Genomic DNA, 17123 nt, shown 5'->3' with positions numbered 1-17123 from the left:
GGTCATATTGTCATATTGTGTAACATGGTTCTATCATTACTGCCAATTTCTGTTCTGCTTGTATGATCTTCCCCTACAATCCTGAGACTGATGAGTCCCACATTATGGCATGAGTTTTTGGTATGGACGTATCTTTGGATACTGGAATTAGTTCAAAACCTTGAACTTTGAAGAAATGGCAGTGATGGGTCTATGTGTGTTTTGGCAAGACCAGTGACAAACATCTCATGTTTATGGTGTTGCTCATCTTATGCAATGTAACTTGAAGTTATATTAGTGTCATTGCTATGACATCAGTGATTGTTGTGGGATTAGTAACTAAGATGGAGGTCTTTTTGTGTTTCAGCTCCCATCACAGAGGAGATATATGATGATGTAAGTTGAATCTTACTCATTTCACATTGTTGTCCTATTAAATGCCTTGATTCAAAAAGTGGGAGCTTGTTTTTAAACATGAATGTTCACAGTTCTCAAAAGCAGAATTTATATGTATTCTGTCATCCCTTTATCCACTCATCATCCCTCCAACCAGCCCACCCCTATCCCAAGTGTCACTCACTCACTCACTCACTCACTCACTCACTCACTCACTCACTCACTCACTCACTCTGCCACCCTATCCTCATGTACTCTTTGACCAACCCATTTCTATCACAGTTCTTTCTAAGTCTTTCAATCAATCAATCAATCAATCAAATAAACACCATTCATCCCACTAATTACCTTACCAACTCACCCTTCACTTACTTAGAAGAGAGTAATATCACACAGTAATTGCTATAAAGGTGCTGGGTGAAGATACAGTATGTATACCACACTCCTCTTACAATGTGATTTGTTTGCATCTTCAGGCAGAGCAAGACGAGCTGTATGAACCACTTCCAGAAGATGACGAGTGAGTTATTAATTGCAGCACTGGCAAAACATAAACAAATTACTTTAATGAACATCACCTACACTGATGCCTGTTGTAATCTGGGGATGCTAACTGCCTATGTTGTTCTGAGAGATCACATAAAATGTTTCTTAAGGAAAGTTTAACAAATCTGATTTCCACCTTGACAGTTGAATACTGACCAGTGAGGTGGGTCTGTTTGTTTTTAGAATACCTCATAATTAAGGAACTTGTTTATCCTTATCTTTTTCTAGGATTCTAAAACTGGAGGTGGTGATGCCAACAAAGACGTAATCAGTTTTGTTTTATTATAGTTGCACCGATTTCCTACCTCCCATGTATATAACTGACAGATAAACTTGAAATGTACAAGATTAATGAAGATCTGTATATGAACTTTACATTTCAAAGAAAACACATCACCTTCTGTCATCGAAATGTCAAAAGTAGCCTGGACTTGGAGAAGTGTAAAATAAAATAAAATTGCAAATATCAGTATCATCTTGTTAGCTGTAGGAAGATATTCATTTCCTCTTGATTCTGACATTGTAGGATGAAATTCACCACCTCCATTTCCTCACTGACTGACACTTGAATATTAACCCAGTACTGTAGTGGGTTATTTGTACTGTGAGTTTGGTGGTACTTATTTATCCTTTTGTTTTTGTAGAATTGAAAAACCAGAGGTGGTTATTCCAAGAAAGAAGTAATCAATTTTGTTTTGTTTTATCATTATAGGATTTGCACTGATGCTTTTACTTCCTATATGTACATCTCATGAAAAAAGCTTGAAATATACAAGATTAATGGCAGTCTATATCACCTTCACGTTTCTTCTGTAATTAAAGGGTAATTTCACATTTCACTTAAGGCAAGACAGCACATCACCCATTCGCATCAGAAATCCAAATCAGCTCTGCAGCTTGACTTTGAGAAATGCAAAATAGATTAAAAGTGAACATAGCAGTAACATTTAAATAACTACATGTCTCGGGTTCAAGAAAACGTCTCTTTCTAATTGAGTTCCCATTTTTGTACATAGCAGTAACATTTTAATAACTACATGTCTCGAGTTCAAGAAAACAATGTCTCTTTCTAACTGAGTTCCCATTTTTATACATAATGATGATGATAATTCTGCCATGACCATAATCTTATGTTTTTATCAAAAATATTGTGGATGTTCACATGCTCATGACTACCAAAAAACTACTTGTTGTCAAACCAATTCTGGTTACATCTCTATGCCTGTGTGCTTGCTCTGTATCAGGCATGCAGTCTGTGCAGTGAAGATGTTACTTAAATATAGAAGGGTCAGCGAAGGAAAAGTGGTTCATTATATCCATATTCTTTCACATTTTGTGAATTGGTTACAGATCTACTTCACTTATTCTTTCAACATATTTTGATGATTCACATTTCGCTATTTGGATTACTCACTGCAAACTTCACCTCGGCTACATTTCATTTCATAATTTGTCTTTTTGACAGTTCACTGACAAAGATAATTTGTCGCCATACTGGAGAAAATATAGCATTCCTCATAATCTTGAAAAGAGTCTTGTATGCATTTTTGTATGGGCCACGAGTATGAAAAATTAAATCTAATGTTCAATTTAATATGTGTACATCTCTCATAGTCATAATGATAATCTTTTCATCTCACATTATTCATTTCACTTCCTCTTCATTTTGACATTTTCTGTAGGATCATATTTATTTCCTGACATAGTCTGAAGGATGATATTCACTTCCTCTTGATTGTTAGTAAGATGATATTTATGTCCTTTTGATTCTGACATAGTCTGCAGGATGATATTTACTTCCTCTTGATTGTTAGTAAGATGATATTTATGTCCTTTTGACTCTGACATTGTCTGTAGGATTATATTGGTGTCCTATTGATTGTTAGTAATATGAATTTATGTCCTTTTGATTCTGATGTAGTCTGTAGGATGATATTCACTTCCTCTTGATTGTTAGTAAGATATTTATGTATTATTGATTCTGACATTGTCTGCAGGGTTATATTTATGTCCTATTGATTCTGACATTGTAGTATGGTAATTGTGTCCTAGTGATTCTGGTGTATGTTGTACTGAATCTGACATTGTCAGTGGGATGATATTCATGTCCTGTCCTATTGATTCTGACATTGTCAGTGGGATAATATTCATGTCCTGTCCTATTGATTCTGACATTGTCTGTGGGATAATATTCACTTACATCTTGATTCTGACATTGTCTGTGGGATAATATTCACTTACATCTTGATTCTGACATTGTCTGTGGGATAATATTCACTTACATCTTGATTCTGACATTGTCTGTGGGATAATATTCATGTCCTGTCCTATTGATTCTGACATTGTCTGTGGGATAATATTCACTTACATCTTGATTCTGACATTGTCTGTGGGATAATATTCATGTCCTGTCCTATTGATTCTGACATTGTCTGTGGGATAATATTCACTTACATCTTGAGCCTGACATTGCATGATGATAATTATTTTTCTTGATTCTGACATGGTCTGTAGGGTGATATTCATTTCCTCATAATTCTGGCATTGTCTGTAGTATGATAATTGTGTCGTCTTGATTCTGACATTGTCTATGGGATGATATTTGTGTCCTGCTGATTCTGACATTGGTCTTCATAATGATATTTATGTCCTCTTGATTCTGATATGGTCTATATGATGAAATGTATGCCCTCTTGATTTTAACATTGTCTGTAGGGTGATATTATGTCTTTGATTCTGACATTGTTAGGATATCATATTTATGTCCTTTTGATTCTGACAAGGTCTATAGGGTGATATTCACTTCCTCTTCATTCAGACATGATCAGTGTATAATGATATTTACGTCCTCTTGATTCTGATATTGTTTGCAGGATGATATTTGTGTCCTATTGCTTCCGACTTTGTCTGTATGTTGCTATAATGTCCTCTTGATTCTGACAAGGTCTGTATGATGATATGGATGTCATCTTGAGTCTTACATGATCTGTAGGGAGATATTATGTCCTCTTGATTCTGACATTATGCATAGGATGATATTCATTTAATGTTGAGTCTGACATTGTCTTTTGGATGATATTCATGTTGTGTTGATTCTGACATTGTCTGTAGGGTCAGTGCTCAGGAAGACAAGAAGGAGCAAGAGAGGAAGGTTAAAGAAGCAGCAGAAAGGAAGAAGAAAGAAGATAAAGAAAGAAAAGAGAGGGAAAAGAAAGAAAAAGCAGAACATGTAAAAACCTTTTCTTTCATATAAAGACTTGTTACACCAGACACTAGCTTCAAAACAAAGGTAACAAAATCATGATTAACGGTAAAGGGTGACAAAACATAAAGACAATTAGACATCGAGAATCATATGACCTAAGTTATTACATCACAGTAACACTCATAGCAAAGGGACATTTCTGTTTACAAATTTCAGCTGTTTCATTCTTGGTGTGTTGCCCTTTGGTAGGGTTTATGTTTTGTTGAATCTGTTTCCAGGCAAAACTTGAGAAAGAGAGAAAGGAAAAGGAGAAGAAGGAGAAAGAAATCAGAAAGAAGTTCAAGGTATGGGTAATTTCTTGAAATTCAAATAAACTGGCTGATCAGGTTCAGTTTCATGGTTGACGGATAAGCATTGTATCCCATTTGTGTATTTGGATACACATCACTGTACTGGCTGTTAAGACAGCTGTTAAATTAAAATTTGAAAGTTTACTTTTAATACAAGGGCAGTGGCCCATTCTAAATTCAGAAAATGGCTAATAATCCTGAATTTGACCCATTGTCAAAGATCTTGTTCTCCAGTTCTTGATCATAGTGAAGTTGAATTTGTGTCTTAATTGATATCAGCTAACTGGAGATGAAAAGAAATCTGCCGAAGGAGTTGTGAGAGCCAAGGCCAAGGGCGGGAAGTTGGAGCTGGCAGTGGAGGCCGGAGAGATACTGGACATCATCCGGATGACCGATAACCCGGCAGGGAAGTGGCTGGTGATGAACAGAGAAGGAACATGTAAGAGTTACCTCCCTTATCAATGCACTTTTGAAACTCCTCAAGTGACATGACTATGTTTGTGTGTTTGTGTTTGGGAACATAAAAGACTCTTTGGTTCTATTTTCAGAATCAACTGATGTTATACTTAAATTTTTAAGATGTTTTGGTGAAAGATGAAATGCGCCGACAGCAGTTTAAATATTATAAGGGTACGTCGCTATTTTTCAGGGCATTATCATTTGCAGAAGCCCGAGGTCTTTCATTAACTGCCCAACGAAGGAGGGCAGTTGAAAAGACCGAGGGCTTCTGCAAATGATAATGCCCTGAAAAATAGCGTTACCGTTATTATAGCTAAAATGAATAGAATTTTTAATAAAATAAGAATAAAAACAGCGGCATCGGTTTAGATGCATTTACTGCCAACAACAAAATGGCGGAGGTCACTGACATACATTTCACAAATATAGACACGTCATAGAACAACACAGGTGGCGTCACTATTGAGAGAGACGACATTCGACCTTGACCTTTGCTCATACTACCAGCCGCCATTGTTTTCAGTGATCAACAACGTTAGACTTCAAGTCGATATTTTCATTGCTGTATGTTGTCATTTATGGTACAATCATTATGGTTGACACAGGCATGAAAGTGCATAATGGCACAGGCACATGTGACAAATGTGAGACAGATATATGGTCAATAATGAACCCAAGTTCAATCGAGCCGTAGGTGATTGAACTTCACCAGCTGAGCTACTTATGACGTCACCTAACAACGGGCTTGATAATGGCCCGTCGTTAAGGTTGAGCGGTCCAATATCATTTGCAGCGGCCCGCAAATTTCTGATAATAGGAGGTCCGTATCATGATAATTCCATGTATTTTAGCTATAACAGACAATAATGTACACTTCGTGCATTATGCGACTGTACCATTCTAGTCTGCCCTTTCATAATCAAACACTTTTGCATCATGTGAGAATGTAACCGACATCTTGATGCATGTTGAGTTGTCATCGCCTCATACAGCCTCCCACAGTAAACTAGTCCGTTGTATACCCGTTTGTTGGTTTGCAGCATTGTCACTCAGCTAACTTGATCACTAGTGGATACGTTATGTTCTTGTTTTCGGACGGATGAAATGTCTTATTGTTTAGAGTGACATGGTAACAATATTTACATTCCCAAAATACAGTCATGGAAATGTCGCTTCACTAGTCAGCTTATTCAGCTGTGCTTATCGAAACATACAGTGGTAGCAGAAATGTATTGTTCATATGGCCCAATATCAGTTACATTAATCACAGATGTAACTAAAATGTAATTTGAATGTAAACGTCACCCAAATGTTTTATCATGTTCGTCTTAACGTTGGGGGCCAGATGCTTAAGAAAAAACAGCACGTCAGTTAGTCCTCTGTGAGGATTCTTAATTTAGGTCACCAACACTGCCGTTTGTTTTCTGCCTTAAATTAATCAAAATTATCTTGAGAAGGTATTAAATTAGGCACCTCAGAAAAGAAATACAGTTCGCTTTACCACCATGTATAGTGTAATAAATCACACTTTCGCCCTGTGCTATTTTAATGATATAGCACTCGGATGCAAGATTCCTTGTTTATTAACTATAATAGTTCAGGGCAAAAGAGTGCTTTGTTACACTATACATGGTGGTAGAGCAATCTGCATTTCTTAAATAATATCTCTATATATTTTGTGAGAAGACTGATAATTTTATCATCCCTGTGCGCATATAGAATGGACAGTGAATTCCATGACAACTGCATCAACAAAAGCATCATGTCATTAATATTATTTCCCAATTAGTGTATATCACTTTTTATGCCCCCGGCATGTAATGTGGGGTGATTTAGTCAACGCCTCGTCTGTCTGTCTGTCCGCCTGCCCGTCCATCGGTAATCATTTTGTTTCCAATATTTTTAGACCAAACTTGATAGATATGATAATCTCAACCTATATTTGTGCCTTTTGCTATCTACAGAGTTATGGCATTTTTATTTTTGTCTTTTTTCCATGGAACATTTTGGTGTTAGTCTAATGGTTGGGTGGGCTTCGTTTCTGGAGCAGAACTAAAACACCGTTCAATATTTTTCTGCAAAATGTGGTAGATGTATCAATGAGAACCTAAAGTGGTTGCCTTTTGCTATTTACAGGTTTTTGTGATTTATGATTTTCTCGGTTTCCATGGAAACGTTTAGGACATAGTCTCAAAAATGAGAGGTGTTTCGTTTCCAGAGCAGAACTAAAACACTGTTCAATATTTTTCTGCAAAACTTGGTAGATATATAAGTTATAATCTGAAGTGGAGACTTTTGCTATTTACAGGTTTTTGTAATTTATTATTTTCTTGGTTTCCATGGAAACATTTTGGACTTAGTCTCAAATTGGAGGGATGGGCTTTGTTTCTGGAGCAGAGCTCAAAAACTGTTCAATTCTGCAAAACTATGTGTGGCAGATCCCAAAGTGGTGCCTTTTGCCATTTACAGGTTTTTGTGATTTATTATTTTCTCTTTTTCAATGGAAACGTTTTGGAACTGGTCTCAAAATGGAGGGATGGACTTCGTTTCCTGAGCACAACTCAAAAACCATTTGATATCTTTCAACAGATCTTGGCAGATATATGAGGCAGATCTTGAAGTGGTGCCTTTTGCTGTTTACAGAAATATGGCATTTATATTTTTCATGATTTTCATGGAAAATGATTCAAACTTAGTCTAAAAACATCTAAAAAAACATCAAGTAACCTTCAGATGATTTGTTCTTTCAAATATGTGGGGGCCGGGGGGATATGTCATCTTCTGATGACTCTTGTTAAATGATTCCTGTGACTTAAACACTGTTATTGTTTAAGTACAACATCTTTACAATAATGAAATATAGTTGCATTAGTTTGATGCATCCTTGACTTAATGCAGGTTAGACTTAATCTTCAGTAACCGGTGCTTTGTCGTAAAAGGCGACTAAAGGGATCGGGTGGCCAGGCTTGCTGACTTTGTTGACACATCAGATTGATTGATGCTCCTGCTATTGATCACTGGATCGTCTGGTCTGGACTTGATTGTTTACAGACTGATGCCAATATTGCCCAGAGTGGCGTAAAACTAAATTCACTCACTCACTCACTCAGTATAATGCACATAGATTACAAGCCATATCAAGAACAGCATCAATTGTATCAGTGTCATTTGATCCAGATTTATGGATATGTCATATGTTATTGTCACCTGTACTCGGTTTCACTGTTTCTTCTGTCTGTGTTAACTGATGTTTATGTCAAAGTGGTGGTAATATTGATTTCACTTGTTTTCCAGATGGCTATGTGGAATCCAAGAATATTGACATAGCAGAAACAGCGATTAAGAAGGTATGTCATACGTCAAAGACACTTGCCCACTTTTTTAAAGTTTGGAAACACAATCTAGACCATTTGATTTGGTAAATGAAGCAGATAAGTTTTTAATTGACAACTTGAATATTGAGTGTATACATCAGTTACATAAAGATGATGATATTAATTGTTAAATAACTCTCTGTACTACCAGCCTCTTGCTTCTTCTAGATCATGATAAGTTAAGGAGTCCCACTATATGGATATTTTTAATGGGGTTCTCAGTTGTGGTGCTTTAGCTACGGCCTTCTTATTAACATGTTGCTTCAATAATTCCTCCTGATCTGTGGTTTCCATGTTAAGAAATGTGCTCCTGTTGACATGAACACATATCTTTACACGACCTTGTAGAAAAACACGTTAAAGTTCATAATCGTGAGTGTACTAACCAGTAAAACAGTTGTAGAAGCTGGATTCTCCCAACCAGTTTTTACTTATAATTTAGTAAAAACTACATCTTTACTACAGCTTCTGGCTTATTGTGTTAGCTTTGTGTCGATGCTGATTTTACTTCCATTATCAAGATGCTGTTGAACATAGCTAAGTCATTCAACCCGATGTTGTTGTCCATAAAGTGGTAAATGTTCATCTCGGCCTCAGTATGTCATTAATGCTTTTTGCTGTATTCAGCACACACAGGACCTAGCCAATAGTTTGGAGGTATTATGTTTATTTTATTTTCTTCACAGCTTTCTAAATTTGCACAGTATCAATGTACTTTTGGACTTTTTTGTTGTTTGCAATGTTTGTGAAATGTTTAAATGTTTTTCTACACATTTTGGTATGCAGTGTTCATGTTTTGTTCAAGTACCATTTTTTATTGTGTCACTGTCACTATGCTATCAGTCATCTATATTCCATCTTGCAAGGTAATAATTGCAGAGACAAACATTCTCAGGATTTGGAAAAGTATACATAGTCAAAGATATCAAGTATACTTTTTTTTGTTCTAAATCACAAATGTTTCAGTGTTTTCAACCAATTTCTACTGCAAAAAGGACTTTCAAAAGGGTCTGTTAATCAATTAAGAGGATAAAGCAAGTTTATGTATCAACTTGAACATCAACGACGATAACACCCAAGTATGATACTTGCATAGGTTAGATTCCCAGGTAAATTGTCGGTCGTTGGAATTTAATCCTGGTCATGTCAAATTGTTTTCTTAGTTTGATATGTATCTGAATATATACTATGCTATGTATTCAAAAAGATATACACAAACTTGCCTTTACTGCTTAGTCTTGCATGAAGTCAGTTCACACTGAAGGAGATGCTCACAGCTGCCCAGTGAGTTTTATTCCCACATAGGGAGGGAAAGTTGATGTTCAATACTGATATTGTAGATATATGATTTCCTTGAACTTAACAATCCTAATCGAAACCAACTCATGTACAGTGGCCATCGTTCAACATAGGCATATGATATATGTGACCTCTTGGTGTAGCCCTAGCTTAGTAGGAATCATATTAAGTGGACTCTTTCTCCACATCTGAAAGTTACTCTTGTTGAGTTCTATTTGCCAGTAGCAACCCTGTTAGACAGCCATTGTGGAAAATTCTTCAACATGTCAGAGTTTGTCTCCCCTGATGTTTTCCTGGCCAGTAGCAACTCGGAGTGTCAGGTAGCCATTGTGGTGGCGTATTCCACATCTGAGAGTTGGTCTCACCTGATCATTTCCTGTCAAACAAATATTCTATAGCTGCTGCAGACACCTCAGCCAGACAGGACATAACTATAATGTACGCATATTGAAAACACATGAGAATCTACTGGGAATTTTGTGTGTGAAGTTAGCAGATTAGACCATATCTTGATGCCATGTTGATACATAATGAATGTCTAAACACAGGCACATCTTGACCAGACGTTGTGACATATCCTATATGCAGGTAGTATTCACCAGCTAGTGTGATAACTATGGTATCACCTGTGTGGTTGACACTGCGCACCTCTACAATGTACAACTCCTGCCACGTATTGCATATACCTTATACATCATATACCACATCCTCCTAGCTATGTCAAGCAACACTCTCCATTATTCAGGGAATTAACCTAAAGGCCATTTGCCTGCAGAGCTTTGTTGTGAGCATAATTTGAATCACCCAACTCTGAGTACAATAACTGCATCAAGTTTTTGTCTGATTGGAAGAGAAGGTCACAATGTTATCACTTCCAAAACAAGCTATGGTAGTATCTTCACAATTTGGAACGTGATGTTGATGTTTTGTTTAGGTACCATTTTATATTGTGCCAAAATCACTAAGTTATCAGTTACACATGATCCACCTTGCATGGTAGTGGTCGTAGAAAAAACATTCTCAGGATTTGGAAATGTATACACAGACAAAAGAAATCATGGGAGAATATGCTTTTTATGTTCTAAAACAGTCAGTGTTTTCAGCCAGTTTTGATTGCAAAGAAGCCAAGAAAAAGAGTGTGAAATGTTTAAACTTGGTAAGAATGTTAAAGAAAGTTATCTGACATCTTGAACATCAGTGAAGAACAAGCTAAAGTGGTGAATGGGTCCAGAGTGTTTACTTAGAAAGGAGATGAAACTTGTATAATCATGACGGGAACATGATATGCAATGCTTCTCCTCACATCGCTGACATGTGACATATCAAACTGTACTTGTAGTTCAAACAGTACATTCATTTATGCATTTACAACTTTCATAGTCATGATATGGCTTAAATATTGCTGATCTGACTTGAAATTTTATCTCACTTAAACAGTGACAGCACTTTAATGCATGTTTTGAGAACACAACTTTGTTTTAACTTTTTGAACTAAGTTTAGTGAGAATAAGTAAGAAGGATACAAAGTTATGTGTTAGATGGTAAATATACAAATACTTTTTTGATATTTCTTTCAAGAAATGAATGTCTGTGTTTTGTCTCCTTTTATTGCATGTTTACAACCCATAAAACAATCTTCAGCCTTGACTAGTATGTTATATGAAAGTTGTGGGTTTGACCACTATAGGGAAAAAGCCATATGGAAAGATGTTTTTTCAGAAAATGACAAAATTTCAGTTCATCAGAAAAGTCTGAATGTACCTGTGTTTAATGATATCATACTTTTATATCATTGATGGTTTAGGAATATGTCTAACATGAAATTATGTATTCCAATCATTAAGTAGTGATTCAGTGAACGTTCATATGTTATTAATAAGAAAAAAAACATATAAAAAAAAGACAAAGCAATCTTAGCACTCAGGGGATCATGTCTCCCACACCTTAACGTTCACCTATGACGGTCATGGCTCTATAGCTGTTTTCTGCAATGGCACCAAGACAGTTTTGCAACTTGAATGAAATATCCTATAGCTCTGAGACATAAGGACACCTTCTTCTCAATAAATCATCAGTGGTCACATTTGTATCAAGCTTTAGATCCCAGAATCAAAGATAAAGCTGTTTCGGTACATTAAAAAATGTTCACAGATTGTGATTATGATTGCATCTATTCATGGCCACCAGGCAATGATCGAGTACATTATTCGGATTCGACCTCAAGACTACTACCAGTACCGACAAACTGTAATTATCTCCCCAGTTTTTGTATGGAGTGGTCAAAACTGTTCTTTACCAGTTAACATGTTCCTACTTTAAGGTTTTATACTTGTTTGGTCAGTCAGTATTCTGGTTTGATTGGTTTATGGACTCTGCTGTAGTTAAATAATTAGAAAGGAGATTCAGGAATTATTTTTACCCAGGAAAAGGCCATGTAGACATTTTGAAGTTGGATGCAAATGTGAAAAGATACACTTTCTTTACTATGCATGCAGAATGATTCATTAGGTATGTATGTGTTTTGGGGAAAATGCTTCTGTTTTGACAAATTCCTCCTAGTCTATTGGTCCACACACCAATCAAAAGTCAATGAAGCCGTCATCTTGTAATCTACCAATCAAACTTTGTTTCATGAAATAGAAAACTGTTTTTGAAATGGGTTTTGAGGGTGAAATACATTTTTTAAATCGTTTTTTGTAAGATGAATACTAATTAATGCAGATTTGTATTTTATTGAATTTTATAAATTAGATATAGCAACTTTGAAACAAAGTATGATTGAAGCTCAGTTCAAATCGGCCCTTGCTACTAAGTGTTGTGAACGTACCCTGATTTAGCATCTCATGAAGGAGCACGCCTGGAGAAAAGGAGCTTAACTGTATCAGGTGTATCTATGGCCTTTTATCTTTTATTGGTTGATTTGCAAACAATTCAGTCAAAATTCAGTTTAGATGTTCTATAAATACATACTTTTCAACTTCCTAATCAGCACTGCAACAAATCATTAAAAAAGACTATGTTGCACAATCATGGGAGTACAATTGCAGAACTTTACCAAAAGATAATTGATTGGGTGTTTTAGGGTAGAATAAATTATTGAGTTGTTATTTTTCACCTGTAGTTTTTATCTAATTGTAAAATGAAATCAAAAGAATTTGTTATATGTTTTGGTTGGCCAAAGTTGTAAACCAGCTAAGAAAACATAAAAGGCCTAGTGACAGTTCTCCATGACTCCCCATCAAATCCTGCTGCATGTACATTAACTACTGCACTGGTGACAGTTTCACTTGTAGAAATAATCTAGCATTTAGTTTGTTATTTATTTGATTTTTATTCTCGAACCTGCACTCCTTTAAGGCTGAAAAATGAAACTCCTGGTTGTGGGTCAGTGACATGACATACTGGTGTGGGAGACAGTTTTTGTTGCAGTTCCAAAGTGGAGCTAGAATAATGCAATGTCAAATTGCTTTTTTGTTTTGAAATGAATCGTACATGCATGACCATGTGAGGCAATGTCGAGTTAGTGGGCATTGTCTGACACTGCTTTTAGCATTATTCTGGCCATATCAGGGTGGAGGGTGGGGTGTCAGGGTGGGCTACAAGCATACCTGTATACACTGTATCGATACAGGTGCTTGATGTGTATCGTCTCTGTGGTGAGGCAAGTCTTCATCCACTGTATTTTGCCGTTTTTTTATCATTGATGAGAACCACAGTGGTTTTTTGGCCTAATTTTCTTTTTGTTTGGATGGTTTTAATTTTGAATGTTACCCCTTACCTATACCCATCATATTCATCAAGTTAGGGTGTTATACCTTCTTATGTGCCAAATATTGTATAAAGAATTGTATATATCATTATTTATTTCATGTAATTGTACCTATTGTACTTCAGATACCAAATAATTCTGTGCTAATTTTGTGTTTTGAAAGTAATGGTGCATAAATTCTTCAAACAACTTTATGAAGGCAAATTTCTCTTTGGGACACTTTAATCTTGTTTGTGTTTTTATTATGAGAATTAGGGGATAACATTAATAATATATTTGTGGTTATGAATAATCGTCAACTTAGTGTCAGTGGAGTCAGGCCTGCAAGTGTAATGCAGGTTATGTGCTAAGAAAGACAATGAGGCTATCTCATTTTATGTAGATTTTAAATGTTATATGTCATGTACATATCATTGTTTATTTGACCTTTTATACCATGCACGAACAACCATGAATGTGTTACTATGTTTGAACAAGGTTAGTTAGAATTCCTTATTTCATTTTAGCATGTCTTGATTCTTGACATCATCTGATTTAAGTGTTGGTCTTATAAAGTTGGACACCTTCTCTCCCCATGTTAATTTTCCATTTCCAATTTTTGAGAAAACCACTAGCATAATTTATCTTCAACATTAACTTATAGTTTATTTTGCACAATGGAGACAAACTTGTTGCAGGACATAATTCCCTGCATTTTTCAAACTTTAATTTAAAACTATGAATTTAGAACTATGTCTTAACAGTCATCAAGCTGTAGTAGAAATTTGTGTCATTCCAAAATTTTAGTTGGACTTTACCTTCAACAATTTCAGAATAATGATCTCGCTTGTCTGATTTGTTGAAAATATTTCTTGTCTTCAAATAATTTTGGTGCTTCTGTAATAACAAGGTATTAAATACATGTATGTACATTCTAGCTTTTAGCTTTTACCTAACTATGCCATTGTATGTTTCATCGTCAATGTCATAATCCATTTCACTGTCCGCTTCATCCTTCACAGGCCATGAAAGTAGTTGATACCCCTATTGCAATGGAGGGGGAATTTGGGTGAGTCGTCTATGCCGAATGTTGCATGGACACAAAGCATGCTGGGAAGGTCATTTAGTGACTGGAACTGTTAGTGTCATCACAGCTAGTCTTATCTTCTCGCCATAGGATTAAGAAGGATTTCACCATGTCATTTGTGAAAATCAGCCGTTGTGAAGAAATGCTTGTAATATGCTTGCACTTTGTTTTCCTGCCCTTCTGGATTTTTATTCATTCTTGTGACAACTGAATTAACATTTTCAATCAATGCCTTTCATTTTTTAAATGTGCACTCACAGACAAAATTCATACCGGTACTTTAATTGCCTGCTCTGTTTGTTTGCTGAAGTGCATGAATGTATGACTTGTTCGCCTGTGATTGCTCAGAATGTCAATGTTTGCCAGAGATTGTATTTCAATATCATCTAAAGTGTTGTCACTGGAATCAAAGCAGCTTGGTGCTGTTTTTTCACATTTTGTCAAATTTTCACAATGCATGTGATGAACATCTTCTCTGTTGTGCCATCATTTTGTTCACATTACGCTTGTTGGCTTAACGCATGTGTGTCTCTGTGCTTCAACATAACCAACAACTATGCAACATCCATTCTTTGTGTGGGACTCTGTCTTGTGATTCCTGGGGAATTTCTCCATTGATATATGAACCAGTTCACCGCGAAATTGGAATATGTCAGTGTGCATGTTTCAATGCAAAAGCATGCTTTTTTATGAAATAATGTTTGGACATTTGTTATGTTAATTTGCTGACAAATCATGGCAAAAGCATGTTTTTTTTATGAAATAATGTTTGAACATTTGTTATGCTATTATGTTCTTTGATCAAGAAAGTCAAAATTATAATTTCCTAAATTTTTAGAAGCATATTCTTCTTCTTCATGTATGAAGTGACATTTCAACTGAAACTGGTTCAATATTTCAGCATAAACATTCAAGTATGTTACTGGTGGTTAAAAAGGTAATATTCACAGGCTGTCTCTCAATCTGCAACATCTGAAGGATTTCAGTTGCAAACTTTGGAAGCACACTTATTTTTCTTGCTTCTTAGATACACTACCGACAAGAAATAAGGGAACTAATGAAATAATAGCGAATTTGAAACTGCTTTAAATATCCACTAAATCAATTTTAGGCGTCAAGTTCAATATCTGCTGTGTCCACCATGTTGGGCAACACATTCACGGCACCTTGATGGCATGCTGTTAATCAATTTCCGGATGGTTGCCCATGGTATTGCCCGCCATTCCTCTTGGAGAGCTGCACCAAGCTGGGCCAGGTTGACAGGTCCTGGGTCCCTGGCATACACCCGTCGACCAAGAACGTCCCAGAGATGTTCAATTGGGGACAGGTCTGGGGACTTAGAGGGCCAGTCCAATGTCTGGATACCTTCTTGTTGGAGATAAGCGGAGACAATTCGGGCCCGATGTGGTCTGGCATTATTATCTTGGAATACAAAATTTCGGCCGATAACTCTAGCCAATGGAGCCACAACAGGATGCAATATTTGGTCAACGTATCGCTGACCAGTCATGGCTCCGTTAATGATGACCAAATCTGATCGTCTGTCATGTGTAATCCCATCCCACACCATGACACTATCACCTCCATATCGATCATGGTCAAGAATTGCTGCTCTGGCCCTGATGCTGCCTAGCCCATGCCAATCTTTGGCGCTTATGGTGAGCTGAAAGGATGACACCCTTAAAAGGCCGTCTTGCTTTCAGATGAGCTTGATAGAGTCGGTTTTTAATGGTTGAGGTTGAAATGCGTCCTCCAGTGAGTGTGAGGAATTCTCTATTGATGGCAGGGGCCGATTTAAACCTATCGTGTAGAGCAATTAACGTAATGAGACGATCCTGTCGTGGTGTCGTTGATTTTGGTCTACCATGCCCAGGTCTCGTTGCAACCCCACCTGTTTGATGGTACTCATCCCACAGGCGTGAAATAACACTTTTTGATTTACCCACCTGTCGGGCAACTTCACATAATGATGTCCTTCCCTCTATCTTGCCCACAATTCTCCATTTTGTTGCTTCACCGAGATACTGCCTCGGAGGCATTTCTGTCAGTAAGTGTCAATCTCTATTGCATTAGTGATTGCGACTTCTCCAGTACATTTACAGGAGTTAACTTCTGTATGCACGTGTAGCACGTGCTGGGCATGCATTATGCGCAATTCCATTGTCATTGGATGTTGCGTTTGGGAGATACGCCACGATAACGGACCCTGTCACAGTCAAAGTCATCTACATTCAATTTCTTGGTTCCCTTATTTTCTGTCGGTAGTATTTAATGTGCTCAAAAGGAAATTGGAAAAGTATTTAGACAGAATCATGTTGGTGCTGCCATCAGAGTTTGTTTGATAAACTATGAAAGTCAATCCCTGAGATGTGTGATACAGACAGGCTGTGATTCCTATTGTATATACCTGTATATATATCAAATGGTGATGGTATTTGTTGTCACTTATAGGCAGGAAGAAATGTATGAAGATTTGGATGGGTTTCAACAGGAACCAGAAGGTTTGTGGTTACCATAGTTACTCCTATGTAGAAGCACCATGGAGAGCATGACCATGGAGCTAATGGTGAAGTGTATATTGCTTCTCATCATTGTAATTCTTAACATCAGATTTGAAACATACATAACAAAGTGAAGTACAGTTGAATATGACAGTACAGAATTATTACATTACGCATGT

General features: G+C 36.6%; 2 protein-coding genes across 8 annotated transcripts in view; one reads left to right on the top strand and one right to left on the bottom strand.

Annotated features, from left to right (window-relative positions):
- The window catches only part of LOC137291894 (protein wntless homolog), a 191275-nt gene that overhangs the window by 140604 nt on the left and 33548 nt on the right, over positions 1-17123 (bottom strand). The window lies entirely within an intron of this gene.
- LOC137291892 (FYN-binding protein 1-like) overlaps positions 1-17123 on the top strand; it is a 67023-nt gene that overhangs the window by 44247 nt on the left and 5653 nt on the right. For 3 of the 7 annotated variants that reach the window (XM_067823442.1, XM_067823449.1, XM_067823445.1), the window contains exons 5-13: positions 347-375; positions 852-895; positions 4033-4150; positions 4405-4470; positions 4756-4915; positions 8230-8282; positions 8937-8966; positions 14379-14425; positions 16895-16944. In XM_067823442.1, the coding sequence (XP_067679543.1) occupies positions 347-375; positions 852-895; positions 4033-4150; positions 4405-4470; positions 4756-4915; positions 8230-8282; positions 8937-8966; positions 14379-14425; positions 16895-16944 (597 nt within the window). Of the gene's footprint in view, positions 1-346; positions 376-851; positions 896-4032; positions 4151-4404; positions 4471-4755; positions 4916-8229; positions 8283-8936; positions 8967-10156; positions 10202-14378; positions 14426-16894; positions 16945-17123 lie in introns of those variants that run through there. The other 4 variants (XM_067823443.1, XM_067823446.1, XM_067823444.1 and 1 more) reach the window with 3 other exon arrangements.

This window comes from Haliotis asinina, chromosome 7, assembly GCF_037392515.1.
Source record: "Haliotis asinina isolate JCU_RB_2024 chromosome 7, JCU_Hal_asi_v2, whole genome shotgun sequence".
NCBI lineage: Eukaryota > Metazoa > Mollusca > Gastropoda > Lepetellida > Haliotidae > Haliotis > Haliotis asinina.
The sequence above is the reverse complement of the archived record's forward strand: the minus strand, read 5'-3'. Positions and strand labels throughout refer to the sequence as shown.